This window comes from Odontomachus brunneus, unplaced genomic scaffold (assembly GCF_010583005.1).
Source record: "Odontomachus brunneus isolate Ranch 3 - 2012 unplaced genomic scaffold, Obru_v1 Obru_scaffold_088, whole genome shotgun sequence".
Lineage (NCBI taxonomy): Eukaryota > Metazoa > Arthropoda > Insecta > Hymenoptera > Formicidae > Odontomachus > Odontomachus brunneus.
Window position 1 is genome coordinate 14,532 of NW_022639538.1, and position 21,960 is coordinate 36,491.

The 21,960-nt window shown below is 43.1% G+C and overlaps 1 protein-coding gene across 5 annotated transcripts in view; it reads left to right on the forward strand.

Annotated features, from left to right (window-relative positions):
* Positions 1 to 886: 886 nt before the first annotated feature.
* Positions 887 to 21,960, forward strand: part of LOC116848068 (neurexin-1) — a 399,669-nt gene continuing 378,595 nt past the window's right edge. For all 5 annotated transcript variants that reach the window (XM_032823816.1, XM_032823818.1, XM_032823819.1 and 2 more), the window contains exons 1-2: positions 887 to 4,010; positions 21,364 to 21,414. In XM_032823816.1, the coding sequence (XP_032679707.1) occupies positions 3,396 to 4,010; positions 21,364 to 21,414 (666 nt within the window). In that variant the 5' untranslated portion in view covers positions 887 to 3,395. The remainder of the gene's footprint in view (positions 4,011 to 21,363; positions 21,415 to 21,960) is intronic.

Below are 21,960 nucleotides of genomic sequence, written 5' to 3' on the forward strand. Positions count from 1 at the left end.
GCAAAATGTGCTAAATGGCGTGCGCAGAGTGCACGCCTGTATTATTCTAGTAATATAAATAAAGAATAACAGCAATATCGTAAAAAAGAGAGAATAATTAAAAATAAAATAACCGAAGTATAATGTGGATATAATTATTAAAAATCATATTCAATAAATATCACAGAGAATGTAAATAATCTTATATCATATTACATATAAATAGAAATAACCGGAGTTCTCTCTATTTTCTCTTTCTTTCTCTCTCTCGTTTTTTTGTTTACGACACGAAATTGATACAAGTGTAATGTCCATTCTCTTCGAATTCGCGTACGAATACGTCGGAGATCGCAGGTTTAACGCGATTAACACCCGAACGTGAAATCGCGAGTGTCTCTTTCCGGCGGAGCTTTTGCGGAACGAGATCCACCCCCATCGGTCGAGCGCCCGACGATCGAGGATCCACATCTAGGGATCGTGGCAGGGAATCAGCAGACGGCTTCGGTTAAGGTCTCCTTCGGTTGTTCGATCGCGGGCTCGCCCGGCAATTTTTCAGCGCTTCTCGTCGCTAATGTTCTCGCCGGAGAGGAACACCCTGAGCGCAACCACCCCCGACCAAGTACCATCGCCACCGCCACCGCCAGCACCACCACCGACACATCGTCCGCTCTTCTGCCACCCCTCAGCTGTGTGTACCGGCCGCGCTATGGGACGGACGGACAGGCAGACGGACAGACAGACAGACAGACAGACAGCACCAACACGAAGAGCAACCCTCTCGCACCGCCGCGCTTTCCTCCCTTCCTCCTCCGAGCATCCCTTCGATACGCGGCTGCGCACGGCGAACGGCGCGAGGCGTCGGCGTCGGCGTCGGCGTCGGCGTCGGCGTCGGCGTCGTCGTCGGCGTCGGCGTCATGCCGGGGGCGTCGCACCATCGTCGTCGGCAGCGAGCGTCTCGACTGAACGTCCTCGTCTCCCCAGGCCAGTATCAAGCCGGGACTCGCTGTCGAGAGGGTCGATCCACCTCCTGCTGTGTGCTCGGTGAAACGGTGAACCGGTCGTGATCAGAACGAAGAGAGATAGAGAAACAGAGAGAGCGAGAAATAGAGAGAGAGGAGAGAGAGAGAGAGAGAGAGAAAAAGTAGCGACGCGACGAGGACAGGCAAGCGCACGAGGAGGGATTCACGTCGCTGGTGCGCGCGTTCGCCGTGTGTATGTTCGCGCTTTCGCCGGAACCACCGCCGAGGGTGGCGAGAGACAGACGGAGAAAAATGGAGCGCGCGACGACGAGCGCCGGATCGATCGCGATATGAACGGACCGCCGGCTCGAGGAGGACTCGAATATACCGACCGCGAGCTCGCGAGCGTCCCTTGAGCAGTGTCTGATGGTTTAACCGGAACTCGCGAATCCGCGCGATCCGCCGCAAGGGACTGTCGTGTGCGGGCGCCATTGAAAACCACCACGCACGCACCACGAGCTCTCGGCAGCGGTGAACGGCGAGTCGTGGCGAGCGACGTGCCGAGCGCGATCACACGGAGAGAGGTTGGCCGCTCTCTCGTGATTCTGCGTCGCGACGCGTCGGAGAGGGAGGGACAGAGAGCCGCGGTGTGTGGTGAAAGTGCTCATCGCGTGATTAGGTCGAGGTCGTGTCGCCTGTCGCTGGGACCCTCCGTCCGGTGTGACCTTCGCCAGGTGCCGCCGGAAATGAGGCTCGAGGTTAGGTGACGTCCCTCGCGATTCCCACAGACAGACTCGCGCGACACCCTCGTGATCACGACGCTCCGCGCGCTCCGTGCTCGTGATCGCGAAACTCGCCTGCCTGCACCTGCAGTCGCAGAGGAGTCGCGGTGAAAGTGTGTCATCGACGTGACGCGACGCGCCGCGCTACGAGAGAGGCGACTCGAGGGTTGCAGCGCGCTCCGACTAGGCACCCTCCGCGTGAAACGGCTCCCTCGTCGTCGTCGTCGTCGTCGTGGCGGTTGTCGCCGGATTACGACGTGCGGTCAGTCCGAGGACTCTCCAGGGAGAAACGGGAGAGCCGACCACCGAAGATCGCATCGATGATCTCTCTTGAGGTTGATCGCTGAATTTTCCATATCTTTGCGTCGTGTCACTGCGAAATCATCCACTAGGCCCACTGATGTCACGCTCTATGCGGACAAGTCTGAGGAAGTAACTCATCGAAGAAAAATCCGAGAATCGAAGTGTCGACTGCCGTGTGAGACGTTTCCAGAAGGAGTGAAAGGACTTGCTCCGTGTATTTTTTGACGCGCTTGAACAATCGTGAACGCAACTGATGGTCCCCGTATTGGGAATCGATTATCAGCGAACGGTGTCATAAGGCGGATAACTTCGTCGAGGTATTTTCGAGGAAAGAGTACTAACTCGATCTGTCGATCTCTTTGATTTCTATTCGCGACTCGGACAGATTGCTTCTGGAATAAGAGCGAAGCAGTTTTCGTCGCGAGTCAATTCAGTGACTGCAGGAAGGAGGAAGACGCCGCGTGGATCTCTTTCTCTCTCGTCGCGTGTTCAGTGTGTTTCCCGAGTGCTCTCTCGAGTAGGTGGAGATTCGCGGATTTTGCGACGCATCATCCAGCCGACTGATCGAATTCGAAATTCAAGACATATCCGAAAATATCGATTTTTACCGATTTTACAATCGACGAGCCTGACGAAGCTCCGATTGTAGTAATCCTATTGGATATAAGGCCATCTTACTTATCATCGGGCTCACCTTTGCGGAAGTCGAGTAGGAAGCTTCAAATTCACCGATTCGAAGTGACGCTTCAAACACAACGAGAACTAACGACGCTGCTTCCGGAATGCACGCGTTCGCTCGCAGATACAGTCGACGTGGTTGAATCGCGGATTCGTCGTTCTTCCGGGACAACATCGGCGGGGGTGAAGAACGATTCTCCCGAGTTCGTTCGGCGACAAGTTGCGAGGGGGCTCGGGGGATCGTCTCGTTAATCGAGGACACCCACTTACGCGGCAGATAGACAGGAAAGGAGAAAGAGCGAGAGGAGCAAGAGAGGAGGAGAGAGGAAAAGAGAGAAGGGACAGAGCCACCGGGCACGAGCCAGCGCGTACGCTCACAAACCGCGTATCACACCCACGCGATCCGCGCGTGCGTGCTCTCACGTGTGCGAATGCAGCCGGGTGGCACAACGTGGCGGTCACGCACCCACGCTCCGAGCTGCTCCGCGGGATGCGTATGAGCGCGTGACGTTATCGCGCGCGCCATACACACACACACACACACACACACACACACATACACTTACACTCACACGTACACTCATCCATATCCATACACATACACTCACATCCATACACATATACATAGACACGAGCAGCCCACGCGAAACACGGACGAATGAACAGGATCTAGCGACCAGTTCAGAGAGTAATCATGCATCCCTCGCCTTTGCTGGTGGTGCTGCTGCTGCTGCCGCTGCTGTTGCTGCTCGAGCGCTGCCAGCTGGCACGCTCCTTCCTGTTGGAGGGCTCCGCGACTAGCTACGCGCAATTTCGCAAATGGAACTCCGGCTTGAACGGCACCCTGGAGTTCGAGTTCAAGACCGAGCAGGGCAACGGACTGCTGTTGTACACGGATGACGGTGGCACTTACGACTTCTTCGAGGTGAAGCTGGTCGAGAGCGCGCTCAGGCTGAGGTATAATCTTGGCGGCGGTGCGCAGATCGTTACGGTTGGCCACGATCTCGGTGACGGCCACTGGCACAAGGTGCAGATCACCAGGTGCAACGAGAACACCACATTGACCGTGGACGGTGTCGGCGCGGTCTCGACGTCGCGCGGCAAGGAGTTCGAGTTCGGCAAGCTCGCCGGGAACTCGGATGTCTACGTGGGCGGCATGCCCAGCTGGTACAACAGCAAGCTCACGCTGCTGGCGTTGCCTAGCGTGATATTCGAGCCCAGATTCAATGGATATATTAGGAATCTCGTGTACGCGGACGGCGAGAATACCGTGCCCAGGAGGCAGGAGATGAAGAGCCGAGACATCAAGGTATGTCGCGCGTCACATTAATACCGCGTGTTCGATCGTGGGTTCGGCTCCCTGATCCTCGTTCGCCGCCCGTTTCGCGCGTGAATTTCTTGGCCAGGCAACTGGATCGACAAATTCTTCGACGCGCAATCGCGAAAGCACTGAAAAAACACGGTCTCTGGTCCTTTTCGCCAACTTTAATCGAATAAAAAATGCGCAATCGTAGGATAATAAGAAGGTTAATTAATATTAATATTAAAAAAATTCGAGTCAGTTCGACGTGGAAAGGCTGATTTACCGCGTACGTTAAAAACTACCTCATCAGGTGCGTTTACATTGTCAAACATTATTATCCTTTCGACATTTGGCAAAATATTCGCTCCAACATCAGACTTTTATTGGTCTAAAATATGTTTAATTTAAACTGCCATTTACGATTAGAATGGTGCAATGAAATTATTCTATTCGGGAAAAGTGTTTTTAGTAAGAACGGCTATAATGTTAGCGATAATATAAAGCTATCGCTACACTGAGAGAAAAAATAATTAAAATTAAATTAAAATTATTTTTGACCACACAAATATATTTTTGGATTGTTCTAACACGAAAATGGTAATAGTAACATACAGATGAGGTTATTATCATTAATATTATAGTAGAATTTAATAAAAAAATGATTCTTTCGACCATAACTTGTATTTATTTATCTATGTGATTATAGTCAAAAACTTTTTTTCTTAGTGTACTGCTACTCTTTGTTTAGGAAAACAGAAACATATAGCTGATGCCGAGAATGACTCCAATTTTAGTGATTCTCGCCGGTTTTGTGCACAAATTTCTTCGTGATTGAATTAACAAACTAAATTTATTTTTTCTTGATATACAAACACAAAAGCACAGAGAGAGCAGTGTCTCAGAATTGCACAATGAAAGAAATGATTATAATTGGGAAAAAAATATATTTGTAGCAAGAGCTGCGGATATTGTCAACGACAATAATCTTATATACGTATTATTACTGCTACTTTTTTGTTAGAACGGCAGAAGAGTCCGACGCCGAGATTGAGGTAATTTTAGTGAAATCGACTGTGTTTTTTCCCTCCCTTTCTTTCTCTCTGTCAATGAAGTAGAGAAAATGGAAGTCGGCGCGGATGCGGCGAGTGTTTGATTAAAATTGCGCAATTTCTATAATTTTAATGAAACACTCGTCGCGCATCATCCGCCCTGGCTGTTACCCGTCCCCTGCTTCTCCCCGCCATTTCCTCCCTTTTGATTTTCGCGATTGCGTCCCCGATGGACGTGCACAACACGTCGTGACGTGCGCGACCGAGCGCGACGACAGGAAGAAGGGGGCTCCGCGCGGTCCCCGGGAACGGAGGTCGACGGCGAAATTGGTGAGGCGACCGCCCGCGAGTTATCCGACAGTTTGACTCGGCCAACAGCCACAAATCTCGCGGACGCGTTTACGACGAAGGGGAAAAGTATCAGCGCGCCGATCCGGGGCACCCGCGGCGATTTCCGACTACGCAAGTTGACCGGGGAAGGACCGGCCGTTGTAGTGTCGATGTCGTTGACCGTGTGCAACACCACGCGGCCGTTAGCTGAGTCAGGTTCATCGGGAAATTCCTCCTGACGCGAACGAAAAGCGCGTGCGCCCCGTCAGCACAAAATCGAGACTTTCCCTACCCGCGAATCTCGTATACACGAGGGACTAAAAATAAACCCTTCCCATTTACGGAGGCCCACTACTACCCCGCGTTGTTTTATCGCCCACTTCCGACGATCGATACGCCTCCCTCCATTGTCCGCGGCAGGGACATCTTCCCCTGACACTCCGGCGTGTAATAATTAGCAAGCGGATAATCCGCGCCCGACAATCTCCGCTCATCTCGAATCTTCGCGGAGCGCGCGCACGCATCGTATATGTATGTGTTTGTTGGTGTTGCCGATCATTTGACATTTGCCATTCGAGCCGTTTTTTTTCGCTCACATGATCGTACAGCACATTCCATTCCGATGTGTTCGCCCGCGCTGGCACCCTGCGGAATTTACTACGCGTTACCGTAGAAACTGAGCTCGGTTCATGTTTCTCTGGATGGCCGTACGCCAAGAATTCCTCCGTTTACTCCTTCGGATATGTTTCTCGCTTTGTCCGAGCATCCTCGGAATCTTGTATCTCGTTCCGAAAATAATCTCGTATTTAGCCTGGCTGGACGTGCTCGTTATTCGCGGTGATTCCGGTGTTATTCCGGTGTCTTTCGTGCCGGCGGATAGAAACTCGCCGAACGAAATCGATGGGTTCGAGCCGATAATCTCGAAATAAGCGGCAAAAGTATCGAATGTTTTTGCATACACGCTGGAAAAAAGTCCGAGTGAAAAGAACCAGGTCTCTGCGTTACGCTAAGCTTTGGGCAAACTGCAGCCAAGTCACGTTGAATAAAAGTCAAAATCGACAATCCGCGTGATGTAGAAATTTCAATTATAAAAATTTAGCCAATTGTGAACATTTAACGAAACTGAAACTCGACTGAAAAAATTGACTGAAAATCGAGTCAAACTGGGTTAAAATCGAGTCGAATTGACGAAATATCAACTATTAAATTTAATTAATTGTGTGAAAGTTAACAAGACTAAAAAACTCGAATGAGAAATGACTGAAAATGAAATCGAATAGAAATCGAGTTGTATCAACAAATCGATGTAGAAATCTCAACCACAAAATATAGTCAATTGTGAAGAGTTGACGAAACTAAAACTCTAGTAAAAACTGAGAACCGAGTGAAATCGAGTCAAAATGATTGAGAGAAAGTCGAGTTAAATTGAATAGTGAAGACGAAACTAAAAATTTGGCGAAAATTGACTGAAAATCGAGTGAAATCGAGTAAAAATCGTGTCGGATCGACAATGTGGCGTGAAGATTTGCACTGCGAAATTCAGTCAACAGGTTTTCAGACTCGACACGAGTCGTCTCGAGTGATCTTCTTTTCCACTGTGCGCATAATCGAGCGGCCAGCTTCGCTATCTCGCAGACTGGCAGTATTTCGTATGGCTTGTCCATAGAACATCACCGTCTGTGACGAGGATATCACATTCGTAAATTTAGTCACCTCGCTGCTCGATTGGCCACACGTGGTTACGACGGGCGCGTATCCGCTCGCGATTAGATAAGGCGACAAATCGAGAATATCCGTCAGGAGGATCGCCGTGCGATTGCCGCTGCAACGATGTAACTCGGTCGACGTTATCGTCCTCCGTACATCTATACGGGACATCGTCGCAACATGGATAGATAACCCAGATTTATCAACATACAAGAAATTGGGTGGTGTCGTTGTCGTTTAATTGCCACTCTTTCCAATTGTGCACACCTCGAACAAAAGGAATCGAGTGTCTGCGTTACGCAAATCTTTTTGCAGCGAACTGCAGTCGAGTCACGTTGAATCAAAATCAAGTCGCGTTGACAATCTGATGTCGTGAATCTCAACTACAAAATTCCGCCAATTGTGGATAGTTAGCGGAACTAAAAGTCGAGTGAAAATTGACTGAAAATCGAGTCACATCGAGACCTGGCAGTTGTACGCTTGTTAACACTTCGAGGGAGTGGACAACTTTCGAGTAGTGGACGTCCCACCTAACTATTCTTCATTTTTAGTGATTTCAACTAACTTATTGGCATAATCGATTATATTATTATTATACATCCTTATAAACATAAGGAATCAAAAATAAATAAAAAATAATCTGAACTTTTAATTGTTAAATTATTATAAGCAAATAAAAGTAAAAAAGTAAGCACTTTTCCAGAAATCATTTTAGAATTAACTATTAGGAACCGGCATATTGAAACATTAATAGTTTATTAAGGATAATTAGCAGTATTTTACACATTCTTTTTCAAAAATTTCTGTAAGTCCTATTTTTTACAATAAACTATTGAAATATTGACAATATTTCAATAATAATTTGAATAGTATAAATAATAATTGCAATAATATTGCAATTTGTTGCAAGTTTTTTGTCAGAAACATAATCTTTTTTTTATATCGAAGAAATATTGTCGTTACTTTCGGATAATGTTGAAAGCAAAATTGCTAATTTTGAAAACTTACAATCGCTATATTGAACCCGACAAATAAAATTTTAACTTTCTGACCTAAAATTTGTAATCAGCAACACCGAAATCTCTCATATACTCTCATATAGTATATATATCTCATATACTCTCATATAGTACATATATTTGAAGAAACTTGGAACTTTCCTAGAAATAAAACGTGTGGCTCAAAGAGTTAATCGATAAGAGAAGAAAAGTATCATGATCGAGAAACGCGACATCTATCGTTTTCGTACGGAGCGTTCTCTTTTTCTCCTTTCCCTTTTTTAGAACGAGTGGAGAAGATAAGCGCCGAAATGAGACACGGTCTACCGTGTCTCTGGCGGAAAATCGCCATTTCCGTCTCGTTACTGATTGCTTCGTATTAATATCGCCTCTCTGTCATCGTTAACATCGTAATGTACGTACTGCACGAGAAGCGATTATCGCGCCGACCGGTGAATAAGCGCGATCGCGACCAGCCGGCTACAAATGGCTGTCGTGGAAAAAGCGAGCAATTAGTCGTAGGAAGCAATTATTTCGTACCTGTTACTCCCCCGGCGCGACTGTATCGCGTACAAAATGAATTACATAAACAGCCGACGGATGGACGGGGAGAATTGGGAGTAGGGATTCGACGAAAGGAATAAAAATCACTGCGGTAACGCGCGTGTGACTTCTCTCTATTTCTTTCTCCGTTTGTTAAACTTTCGTGTCGAAATTGCGGGCGCAAAAGAAGATGAAATGTTTCGTTTTCAAATGAGTTAGGTAATGCTCTGAGATTCAAAAAATTAAATTATACAAGAAAAGCCAATGACGCGTTGGAAGGAAAAGTAAATATAAATATATTTTATAAGAACATAATATGTGTTAAATGGTAGTTATTGTTATATTTACGTAATTGTTATATTTACGTAATATAACATATAAATGCGATGTAACAATAATTACCATATCCAACACATTATATTCTTAAATATAAATATAATTAAAATATATTTACATTTATTTTGCGTACTTCCTTCCAATGTATGGTTCTCATTGGTCTTTCCCGTGTAATTTGATTTTTTAAATCTCAGAATTTTACCTAACTCATTTGAAAACGAAATATTCTCTCTGATATTTTTATTTCTTGACGTCGAGACATCATTATTAATCTTCAATGATCTCTCGAAATGTCAAGCTACGATAATTCAATTAGCCCTTTCGCTACCAGTAGGACATACGTTTTCCCCATCATTAATAATAATATTGTTCAACTGCATAAACAGCTTTTCTCGCATTCAGGACGCATCAGCTATCATTCTACTCATCAATGTTGGAATATAAATGGCTTCCCATAAACCCCAAAATGGAACATCAATGTTACGGTTCTATCCCTTTGGTGCCAAACGTAAAACTTAGTTTCTTTGTTAAAACTCTATATTATATTAATATACTTAATAAAGTGAAAATAAAACAAAAAATTGTATCAAATTAAGAAACCAAATTGATAACGATAAGGTTAAGGCGCCTTTTGCCATTGTGCCTGCGCGATAATTCTGACACGAATAATTGTTACGGTAACTCGACTGCTGTTAGTATACACCAGCGCCAACAAACAGTCAATTACACAGAGAGAATTTTGTGGTAAAAATCGCTACAGAATTTAGTAACTGAAGAACAAATCGACATTCTACCGTAATTGACTACCCTTTCATTCTACATTCTCTAAAGTACAATCGGTATACCCTTCACTGAAGTGTGCTGTTCTTACAACTGGTGCTTCAGTTATGAGCGTAGCATTGCAATCAGTAAAATCTCCCTGAAAATATCAGTTAGTATCTACGGCGAATAAATATTTTTTATTTTTTAGATATTTTTTCTCTCGGTGTATGAAGAAAAACAACCATAATGTTCAATAAAATCTTGACAATTATTTTTCTTATCGAGAAATATGCGATTAAATAAAAAAAAGCTGGACTATTAAACTCTTCATTTAACTTTTTTTTATTTCTCCGACGTGCGCATTGCCTTCCACTTACTCCAGTGTGAGCTCACCGTAAAGGATACTCTTAAACGTTAAACGTTAACCACGGAGAAGTGCGAATCTCCAGACTGAGAGAAAAATACAGTTGCTTTTGGCGTCAACTTTCTTTTGTGATTTTAACCACAAAACTGATTGCAATGCTACGCTCATAACTGATTAGAAAATGATTAGAAAAATCATTGATTTAGTAACTGTTATTAGAAAGATGATTCTTCTAATTATTTTTCTGGTTAAAATCATAAAAAAAAGTATAGTTGACGCCGAAAGCAACTATATTTTTCTCTCAGTGAAATAAATGTATATGAACGCCGACGAGACTTAAATTTCGAGCGCTCGATCGAAGCAATATACGTGGAGCTTATCGACAGTCATGCCTCCCATTCCTTCGACGAGCTGAAAGTTAAAGTAATTCCCGGCCGCAAGGACATCCGGCCGAAAGCTGGCCGGAGTGCTGCGCTGCGCGCGATAATTAATCGAGAAACTCGTTAATGAAGGCGGCTGAACGAAAATCCGCGTCCCGAGGTGAATTTCCTGCGCTCGCGTGCGCGGAAAATAACGAAACCTGTATTGAGACACGGAATGTTAACGAGCGAGCGCGTGCACACGGATGAACGCCGCGTACGAGGAGAATCGCGGGGACGTGCAGAATTGCGTAGTGCAAAAGTTAGATGCCGCTGTAACGATCCGAGCTTAATCCATTTTTATTGCGCGTCGGTCTCTTGGGTAATCCACCGAGCGGCCTCTCTCTCTTTCTCTCTTTCTCTATCAAACAAGAGCGGTTTTACGTATTTATTAACTTTATCATTGCATCATTTATCATGGCGCGCTTTGACAACTACTCGCGCAGATGTATTTTATGCCTAAAGCGACGTACACTTGCGTGACGTGGATCCTTTTTAAATTTCGACACAGAGGACCGTTCCTCCCGAAGGCTAATATTTTTTTTGTATTTTTTCACATATTCACTAGCCGCACAGATCCTGCGTTTCTGATATGTCATATTCTCGCGTGGTTTTATCATTACCAATCCTAGAAAAATAAACAGTGAAAAGTTACGTAAACACATGAATAAATTTTGCTCAATGCATCTTTTTCTAGTAAAATTGTGGAAATCTAATATTTCTTTTTCTGGGTAGAAATTTCACTGAGAAATTTTATTAATATTTCTGTAATTTAATAAAGTTGAAAATAATTATAAGAGAGAAGCAAAACATAAAAAAGCAAAATATGTTTTTGGATAAGTTTTGAAAAGTTGATCTGAATGAATTGCACATCTTCCTCAGAGATTCTGGGGCTAATTATTATGAACAAGATATTCGCGTACAGTAAGTCTGACCGTGGCACGATAATAACATGGTTTTGCATAATTTTTTGCCTCCATTGAAGCGCACTTTTGTCTTTGACGACGCGCACGGGTCGTGCGACCGTCAGCGCGACCGCGAATGGCGCAGCAGCAGCAAGCTGCCAATTTAAATGGGCAGTTTGGGACACACGCTAGAGTAGAAGCGCAAATGTAAGGGGAGTGCTTGTAAAAGTGAATTAATTCCTGTTGAGCGGGGGTAACGGCCGACCGGGGCGCGCTCGCGTCAACTGGCAAAAATGAAAATCCACGCTGACATACGAGGGCCTTTCGATGATTTACAGCCGGCGATTGTAGTGTTGTCACGAGAATCGCGCGCGAGCCGACTCGATCGGGCGCGCACACTCTAAATTACTTATTGTTTTGGCGCGAGCAGTTTGCGCCGCGGACGTTTGTGCGTCGCATGTGATGTTTACATTATTATTCACATTGTTATTACGCGCGCGATTCGCGCGCGCGGCTAGTTGGCCGGTCGATACTTCCGCCGCTCGCGTGAAGAGAAAAACGGAAAATGGGGAAAAATGAATCGAGGCGCGAAGCGGCAGCGACAGCTATCGCGCCCGAGACTCGAAACGCAATGTCAATGTCCTCGCCTGTTAAGAGTTCTCGTTGAAAGAAGTACTGGCGGCGACTGGACGTGTCCGGGTAGGATGGTGGTGGTGGTGGTGGTGTCGATCGGAAATCGATTCGAGGAGTCATGCCTCCCCCCTTCCCGCTCCCCCGACACACGCTATAATCTCGGTTACGCGAGTCTATATTTACGGCCGGTGTCGCGTTAATGTTGCGCGATCGCGAACTTTGAGCGCGTGCTAAGCGCGCTCTTTAAGAAACTGCGCCGGTTTGACAGTTTTACGTCGGATCGTGTTTCTTCCGGACACGACAATTATAGCGTCGTCTCCGGATCCGGCGCATAACGCCGACGTTTGTTTTCAACAATCGGTTACTGGATTCCGCTAAGTACTACAAACACGTGCTATCGCGCGCGCCATTCATATTCCCACGTCCTTTTTAGGTAAACGTCATATTGTCTTGGCAGACGCAGCCTTCGCGTGGTGTAATTTCTCTCGTTTCTCTCTCATGGACTCCCTCTATTCAACGCGCACGAAATTTTTCGAATGTAGCTAATTATCAAAATGATGCGAATGTTCCTAGATGTTCAAAGATATTTAATGAACGAAAATAAAAACATTCAATGCGAACCAGCTTGCAGATAAAAATATACGTTGAGAGAAAATACATCTCAAAAATGAAAAATATAAATTCGGTGAGAGCTAATAACATATTTACTTATGTATGCATATTTTTACATTGAAAAGATATATATTTTTCAAGTGAGAAAATATGCTAATAAAATACAAGATAATATAATAAGTGTAATAAATATAAATAATTTTCTTAAATTTGCAGTTTGTGTCATAAAGACAATTGTTTATTCTATTTAAATGAAAGAATTAGATTTAAATGTATGAATATTTAGTACTCATCGAATAAATATTTTTCATTTGTTTTCAAAGTATTTTTTCTCTTAATTTTCTATGTATGAAATACAAAATAATAATACGAGTAAGTGTAATAACTAAATATAAATAATTTTCTTAAATGAGCAACTTTTTATGAAGAACTGTTTATCCTATTTAATTGGGAGGATTTATGTGAATATTTTTCATTAATACCCACTGAATAAATATTTTTTTATTCTTTAGATATTTTTGCTCTCACAGTGAATCGTGAATATGTGTGTGTGTATGTGTGTGTGAATCGCGGCTTATATGTATTTATTTTTATTAAATGTACTTTATACGCGATTTAATGAGACGCGACGATACCATGATGTTGGTCATTGATGAATGCCGTTGGTGGCGTTCAAACGCGATAATCTTCTATCTCTCTAGACGTGCTACGGCGTACTCGCGGATCTATTTCGGTGCGCTTCTGGGGTTGCAATTACGCGACGCGCTGTGGTGACAGGTTGCCGCGATGTATTTTTCACGGTTCCCCGTATAATTATGCAGCGATGAATGAGAAACGGTGCCCCCGCGAAACGCTCTTAGCCTCGTGCCGCGCTCTGTAATAAAGGATCGCACGGCGACGAACAAAGGCTCGCGACAAGAAATAGCATCTCCGCGGTGGCTTTAGGTGGCGAGAGCGGACGAAGACGTATCGATTATCCCGCTCGACTTTGCGCAAACGAGACCGCATCGTGGCGCGAAGCGCGATCGAAGATAAAACCACGCTTCGGTCCTAGACTGAGAGAGGGAGTTAAAGTCTTCCCCGTGGAACTTCTTTCCACCCTTGGAGGATAAAACCCCCGGGGACGACTTAATCATCGCGAGGCGTGGATCGAGCAACCGAATAAAGTGTCGTCGTTCTCTCCTATCGATCGTAAATCTTTCGTGAGGGAGAAAAGAAAAACAAACGGACGCGAACGATGAAAGATCCGAATTGTCGTTGTCATCTGAGATTTTTGGGCAGACAATCCCGCGTGGAAATTGTCTTAGAGATGTCTTATTACTTGTATAGTCTTTGTACAAAAAGACTGGAAATTAGAAATACGTTTTATATGTATTTTGTATATAATAATATAGAATCTTTTCTATTTTCTATGTAAAAATCTGTGACGTGTATATGTATATATGCACACATACACACGATGCAATTGGATAATAAGATATTTTTATTTGAACATCGCCTTTTTATAGTTTATGAATTCTATTTTATATTATTTCTGACTCTTAAATTTTTATCTTCGAATCACAATGAAATTCTGCAAGTATCCGTTTATTTAGAGCATTGAAAAATAGAAATTCATCACATTTATGCTGTCATTTTTTAATTATCTTCTTTAATTATCTCTTTTCTTCTTATCCTAAAGATAGCGACATTATATATACATCCATAATAGCACGGGTAAAAATACTTTCGAGTAGCAGGATGACGTCAAATAATAATGACATAATAATGACGCATTGACGATGTCTTTAACGTTATTAATATCTGTTGACGATAAAGACATCATTAATACGTCATTTGACGTCATCGTATATACTAGGGTTTACGTTTTAAAATGAAATTAATTTAGAGATCCAAACTCTCTAAATTGACGTGAAATAGTTGTGCTACTTTTAGGTGCAAAACAGATTAATCTGTAAGTCTCTCAACGTTTCTACATTATTTCTGAAATATAGACAATACATCGTTAATCTTAGGACGAATACTGAGGGTATAGTATGTTACTCTATGAAATTTTAAATTTCACGCTTGTTTTGTGTTATATAAAAGCTTGACAGCTTTGAACGCGCTGATATTCTTAAGTGCGGTCATACATAGTCAACGGCAAAAAGATTGTAACATTTTTCCCTCGAAGAGCTTTAGAACTTATCGGGGAACCGATGAGAAAATTAATCTTCTGAGAATTATTAAACAACAAGTTCTCCTATTAGACGCGGTTGAGTTGCGAAATTCATAGGAGAGAAAAACAAAGAACTTTTCTGTCTCCAACTTATTACCAAACAATGTTGTAGTTGTTTATGTAATTTTATCAGGTTTTTGCAATCAGACAGTTTGAAATAACCAATTATTCCATATATCTATTTTCGAATGTAACAACTACATATTTATTTTATTCTGTGAAAAGAGAGTAGTTGGATCGATAAAATTGTTGGTCACTCGCCTTCAAAGAAATATTGTACGTAATGAACAAATTACGCGTTAGTGCAACAATGACTTGCGTTGATATATAGTTATCGACCAAATCGCGATCATTGAACCAACTTTTAACTCATCATGGCAGCCATACAATCCGTTCGATCGACTAAACGTTTGCTCGAACGAACAAAATTTGTTCAAGCAAAGTCTCATTAACTCAACCACTTTTTTTCAGTGTAAGGTTAATTTTAGTTTTTCTCTCAGTGTAAGGGTAATTTTGAGACTATCGTGAAGAAAGTACCTTTTGCTAGAGATAACCGTTACTTAAAAGAAGGAAAATGAACCGAGCAATCACGTAGTAGTAGAACGATATATTTCTCTGTGTGCGCGCACGCGTTATCGGGGCGAGCGAGAAGAACGACCTCGCGAAATCTCTGTTGCAGCAGATTGCGGGCCGAATTTTTTTCACAGGGCGAACAATAAATGAGACGCGCGTGAGTGTCGAGGTGGGATTAGAGGAGGTCGCGGAATGTATCCGAAAGCGAGAGAGGCCGCTTCTCGATTGCCATCGAGTTCCCTTTCAAGCGATACCTTACGCTTCTCCTCCGGAGGCACTCCGGGGTTGCGTCCCCTCTTTAAACGACGACCGTCACCTTTCTTTCACCCTCGAGCTATTTGGCGATGATGCAATAGGAATTTAATACCGCGAGGTCGTTCCCCTCGTCGCCCTCTCAACCATACCCTTTTCCTTTTGATCCCGCTAAACGGCCCGATTATTAAACGATTCGCCGTACCGCGAATCACCACTCGCGCTAATTGCCGCGAGTTACAGTTGTCGAGGAAGAGGTGCTCGATGCGACCGATTTTGCAGATTATCCGATGAAAGCGGCAACGCGCACGGTAGTAGCCGGAAGTGGCGTGTCCTGGGAATATGGCGGGAATGTGGCGGAAGAAGTAGCGTGTCCTGGGAATACGACGGGAATTTTGCCGGAAGCAGAAAGCAATTCCATTCTTCCGCGTCGCGACCGCTCGGCAAATCATCGACAAATCCGAATCTCCTTTGCTCTCGTAATACGTTCGTACTTTCTGGATGTGTCCTAGTCTCTCTCTTTCTCTCTCTTTTTCTCTTGCTGATATTTTTGATCAGAATACTGCATCTCATCAAAACCATCTTTCATATAAAAATACATGAAAAAGAGTGATTTCCACCCCAAACTCTGATTAGTCCACTCGACGATTTAAATTCGCTCACATACAGTCACATACAAATCAAGCATTTTGCTTACTAAGTTTCATTAAAATATGCTGAAATTAATAATTTCTGGTAATAGTTAGACGACAAATCATATAGATACATATAAAGATACATATATATACAAAAATATTCTACACGGAAGAAAGATTTGATTGTATTAACCAAATATCTGATAAAATATGAACGAACCAGAACTCCTTTTGAAGTTACCAGAAGCTTGTTAACTCGAACAGAATTCCAGTAAGGAATACCCTTAGGCGTTCATTGATAAGCTCAACCCTTAGAACAGTAGAGGGTAGAAAAGACGTAACTAATAAAACATGGCGCAACTAGTAAAAAATAAAAACTATCTTTTAATTAATTCTAGCCATCCATGAGGCTTTTTTGTTTTATGCAGAAAGACAAATGGACTACTTATTGATAAAAAAAAAAACGCTCAAAAATCATAATTTCGCGGGTTACATCGTTTTTGCATAACTACTGCCAATTGTCCTTTGTCACAGAATGAAATTATTTCTCTGTGTCGGTAGTCTATATTTCACAGGTAACGAAAATCGCTTCGCGCACGGCCGCCTGTCATTTTTATGCGCGCTGCGATAAAATAATAAACCGCACTTTCGCGGTTTCGTGCCGGCCGTAGAGCGCCGCCAGGCAGGCCTCTCGCTCGTTTCGTCCAGCCGCGTAACGAGCGGAAGCGTCGAGCGGTTTTCTTCCATTGTCAAACGGTATGCTGTAATAAACGGACGAGCTGCTGCGGCGCTCCGAATTATCGCGATACCGGCGAGCTCCGAGTGGGATAATTTCGCAGGGACGATATTTCCGTTATCGCTTCGCCGCCTCGCGACTTATTGCGAGAACGGATGAACGCGCTTACAGGAGAGTACGATATTAGATCTGCTTGCTCCAACTGCACCCACTTCCCGCATTTGAAAGAGGACAGGATGTATCCGGAGGTTGGAGGGGGAAAGAGCGAGGAGATATTAAGTGCGAGAGATAAAACGAAGGGATCTACTTCCGTCATATAAAAAAAACAAAGATGTGGCCTAGATCTAGCTTAACAACAATAACAACAATAACAAACAAAGATCAGTAGAAATAACCTGAATCGAGTTAAACGAACTCGATTACAGAGTTGTATATGGCAAACTAACCGGCATGATTCTTCCAGAAAAATCCTCATCTCCCTTTTACTCATGATTTATGTAAAACAAACTCGAAATTTAGCTGAAAATGAGGCTATTGGAAATGGAATTACTCATATTATGCAGTCAGATCAATCGTTTGATAATTGAAAGGTCTATATTACACGCGTACACGTAGTTTAAGTTTCATTGTCCTCTCACTGTTGACTGAATTTTGCAGTTTAACTTTCTCGTCGATCCGACGTGACTTTTATTCAGCTCGACTCACTTGCAATTTGCGCGACAACATTTGCATAACTCTGAAACTTAAGGGTCGCCAACAATGCAATAGCAGTTACGTTTTAAAGTCGTGCCCGGACTCGAAATTCCTACTTTCGACCTCGATATTTCCATTTAACGCCTCTTTTGACGCTCTGAAGTCTGTATCAATCTCTTTTGATTCTATTTAACCCACCAGCTTTACCGAGATATCTGAGAAGAACTTACAAGCGGCATTTCGGTGCGTTTTCTGCCATGTAGAGGCGTTACGTAGGATTGCAGTTTCCACGTGTATTACACGTACACTGATCCTTCAGAATATACAGATGTTAGAAAGTTCAGGTTCCAAGTAGGGCTGAAATTTTGACTCGGATAGTCTGTGAGTCGACTACCTGCTTTGGTTACCATATACTTTGGCCGAATCTTCTTTTTACATGTTTCTTAACGTTTCAAGTCACGTCATTGAACACGTGTGTGTTTGAACATGTTAAATCATAATTTACACGTCTCGAACGTGTCGAATGACGTGACTCAAAACCACGAGAAACGTAAAAGAAAGAAACGTGAGAAGAAAGGTAAAAAGAACTTCGGTGCGCTTACGCGTTTGAAAGCAACACACTTGAATTTGCAGTGCTATGACTTTTAGACGTAACCGCGTCCGTATTGTAGGCGAGAGCCCTTACCGTTTTTTTTCACCTGACCTTTTTCGTCAGTGCAGGAGCCCTCGGGTGAAAATAAAGACACGTAACATTCAGCGGATTTACTCGTCGCGCCGCGAACTCGCGCGCGGAGAAACATCGCGTCGTCCATTACGCGAAAATTGCGCTCGCAACGGATTGAATCGTCATCTAGCGAGTCTTACATGGACGCTCGCGGCAACTGTCGCGCCGGATTGTAAATCTCCTCTGCCAGGCGCAATAATCCCGCTGCATATTCGAATATAAATGTTATTACGTCGGAGTGTGTACAACGTTGGCGGTGTACGCCTGTGATGTATAAGAGTTAATAGCCGTTGTATAACCCGTATAACTACGGGTCACCGCGTACCGATCGTTAAATCCTGTTTCTCTGCCCTCGATGTGGATACGACTTTATAATATGACCGTAAGTTAAAATCTTTCTGATAAGACGTCCGTCGCGGCGCGTTCACAGTGCTGGATGCTGCGCGAACATTGCGTGCGCGCCGCCTCCCGACACCCAGCTTACACTACGCCGTCTATATATCTTTTATTATGCCATAAAGCCAATCTGTATCACCCATCTGTCCCTGATACTCGCCGCGTAAAGATATTCCTCGTCAGTGCGGCGGTTACGATTAATACTTAACGTTCAATAACGACTCGCGAGCACAGCCGAACCTCGTCGTTCAGATGTTTGATGCGTTCGTGTTAGGAAATGTGTGGTGTTATGAGACATAAGGTTATATGAGATTAGGTTTTATAGAAGGTGGACCTTCCATATACCATTAACAATGATAATTGTTAGACCATAAGATATACGGAAAAACGAATCTGGTCGGATTAACCAAGTGTCTGGTGAAATATAAACGAACTAGAATTCCGATTGAGGTTAGCAAAATTTTGTTTCGGTTAACGAGATATCTGATTAACCAAACAAGATATCTAGTTCACCAATTATCTTATTAATTTGAACAGAATTTAGCCGGAATTTGGGTTTGTTCATATTTTATCAGACATTTAGTTAAGGTCTTTCGGACAATTTTATAACTGTGTTTAAACAGTTTCAAGTATTCTTTCGTTAATATTTATCTTTATCAAAAAATGACACGCAATTTTCATCAGCCTGTCATTTCTCGCTTCTGACGGCACAATATGAATTCGACATGATCGGCAAAGAGCCTTAATTCAGCCGCATTTATTTTTCCGAACGTGTTATTCGAGCTTGGATCTCTCTCTATATCTCAAAGACAAGATTGTTTTTCATAAGCTGTTAGAAATAACTATATTCATTATTTCAATGTCAAGTTAATTTTCAATGCCAAAAAACCTTTCTCATAAGCTGCTGAAAATAACTATATTCATTACTTTAACGTTATCTAAATTAATTTTCAATGGCGTCAAAAAACCTTCTAAATGTGTTCATTTGGGAGTATCTGGAAGTATTAGGACCTTAACTTAGTTTCCGCCCAAAAAATACTGAGAAAAAGCATTTATTGTAAAAAATGTATTTAAATTATTTCAATGAAAGTATTTTCCATCACTTTCTACAACTTTTTGCCATCTTTCTGGCAACTGGGCGATACCATCTCGATAAAACGATGTTTGTTTCGAAGCAATCCATTCGTCCACCCATTCTCGCACTTCTTCAACATTTCGGAAGCGTGTACCACTCAAGCCGTGCTGCATCGATCTGAACAAGTGGTAATCAGAAGGCGCTATGTCTGGTGAGTACGCTGGGTGAGGAAGAGTTTCCCATTCGAGCTGCGTCAGTGTTTCTTTGACGGTTTTTCCAGTGTGTGGCCGAGCGTTATCGTGTAAGAGAATAACTTTGCGCCTGTTACTCGCTATTGCTGGTCTTTTTCGCAACAGCTCATCATTCAATTTGTTCAATTGACATTTGTAGACATCGGCAGTAACAGTTTCGTTTGGTTTCAGCAGTTCGTAGTACAGCACTCCTTGCTGATCCCACCAAATGCAAAGCATTACCTTATGACCGTGGATGTTCCGTTTTGGCTGCGATGTTGATGGTTGTCCTGGGTCTACCCATGATTTTTTGCGTTTGGGATTGTCGTAGTAGATCCACTTTTCATCGCCAGTCACAATACGCCACAGAAAACTCTTCTTTTTTTGCCTGGCAAGCAACGAAACCGTGATATTGAAACGGTTGTGAATGGCACTTTCAGACAATTCATGTGGTACCCATCTTCCTTCCTTTTGGATCTTTCCCATGGCGTGTAAACGTTTGGAAACAGCTGCTTCAGTAACTCCTAGCTCGTTTCCAAGTTCTTGTAACGTTCGAGCCGAGTTTTCATGCAATAATGCTAGCAATTCATCGTCTTGGAATTTTTTTGGCTGTCCTGAGCGTGGTTTGTCATTGACATCAAAATCATTACTTTTGAATCGTCTATACCACTCTTTACATGTTGTATGTGATGGAGCTCGATCACCATAACCTTCTTCAAGTAATCGATGAACTTCTGCTACACTTTTTTTCAAATCAAAATAGTGCAAAAGCACATGTCGAAAAAACACTTTATCGCGTTCCATTTTTCACAAAGCAAAAGAAATTGTTGTTTAGGAAAATAATTGTGTATGCTGACTGAATGTTATCGAGAAATGTCGAAATTAATCACAAACTACCTGTTTCGTTAGTAATGACTACTAGAACTGTTTGCATTGCCATCTAACATTTGCGGGCGGAAACTAAGTTAAGGTCCTAATATATCGCTGAATTTTATCAGAAAATTAGAAGAGACTACTCTATTTCAAGTTTTTATGCATTTTAATATTTGATGAAACTCGCATAAGAGAGAATGCGATTTTCATCAAACATTAAACTGTGTAAAGTAGAATAGATTTTATCCTAAGTGCACGGACAAATGTCTCATAATGCATTTTCTCACGTGTTTCAGTGCGGTGCATTCCCGTGCGTCGACAATGCCATCAAACGCAAGTCCCCGAGGGTGAGTGAGACACGAAAAATTGTATTCTAGCTTTTTAATACTGAGTTGATGCGCAAAGGTTCTATTGACTTTATCGTTTCATTAAGCTCTCTGTCGAGCAGAGTTACCGATTTGAATGTTGCCTACGTGGAAAAGGTGTGTCAGAGCGAACGTTAACTGTTTCGATTGATAAAAATCGGAAAATGCGTGATTTTGTTGTCGTTTTTGAAAAGTGCGATGGACTTTTCACATCCACTCAACGATATGACGTAAGCAAGGAACTGAAATGGAATATTTGTTAGCGCGTGGTCGCAAAACAAGCTGCCCGAGGGCTTGCGCTATCGTCTTAATTAACTCCGCTGTTTCGTTCAAATGTACTTGACACATTTTTACTCCTGAAAATACAACACAGTCTGCGCGGATATTGTTCCAAGCGCGGCTTAATTTTCATCGCTTTATTCGGACTCGCGCTTTGAGATACAACGTTGACACGGAGAAAACAAAAGGGAGTAAAGCAAAGAAGGAGGAAATAGAGAGAGAGAGAGAGAGAGAGAGAGAGAGAGAGAG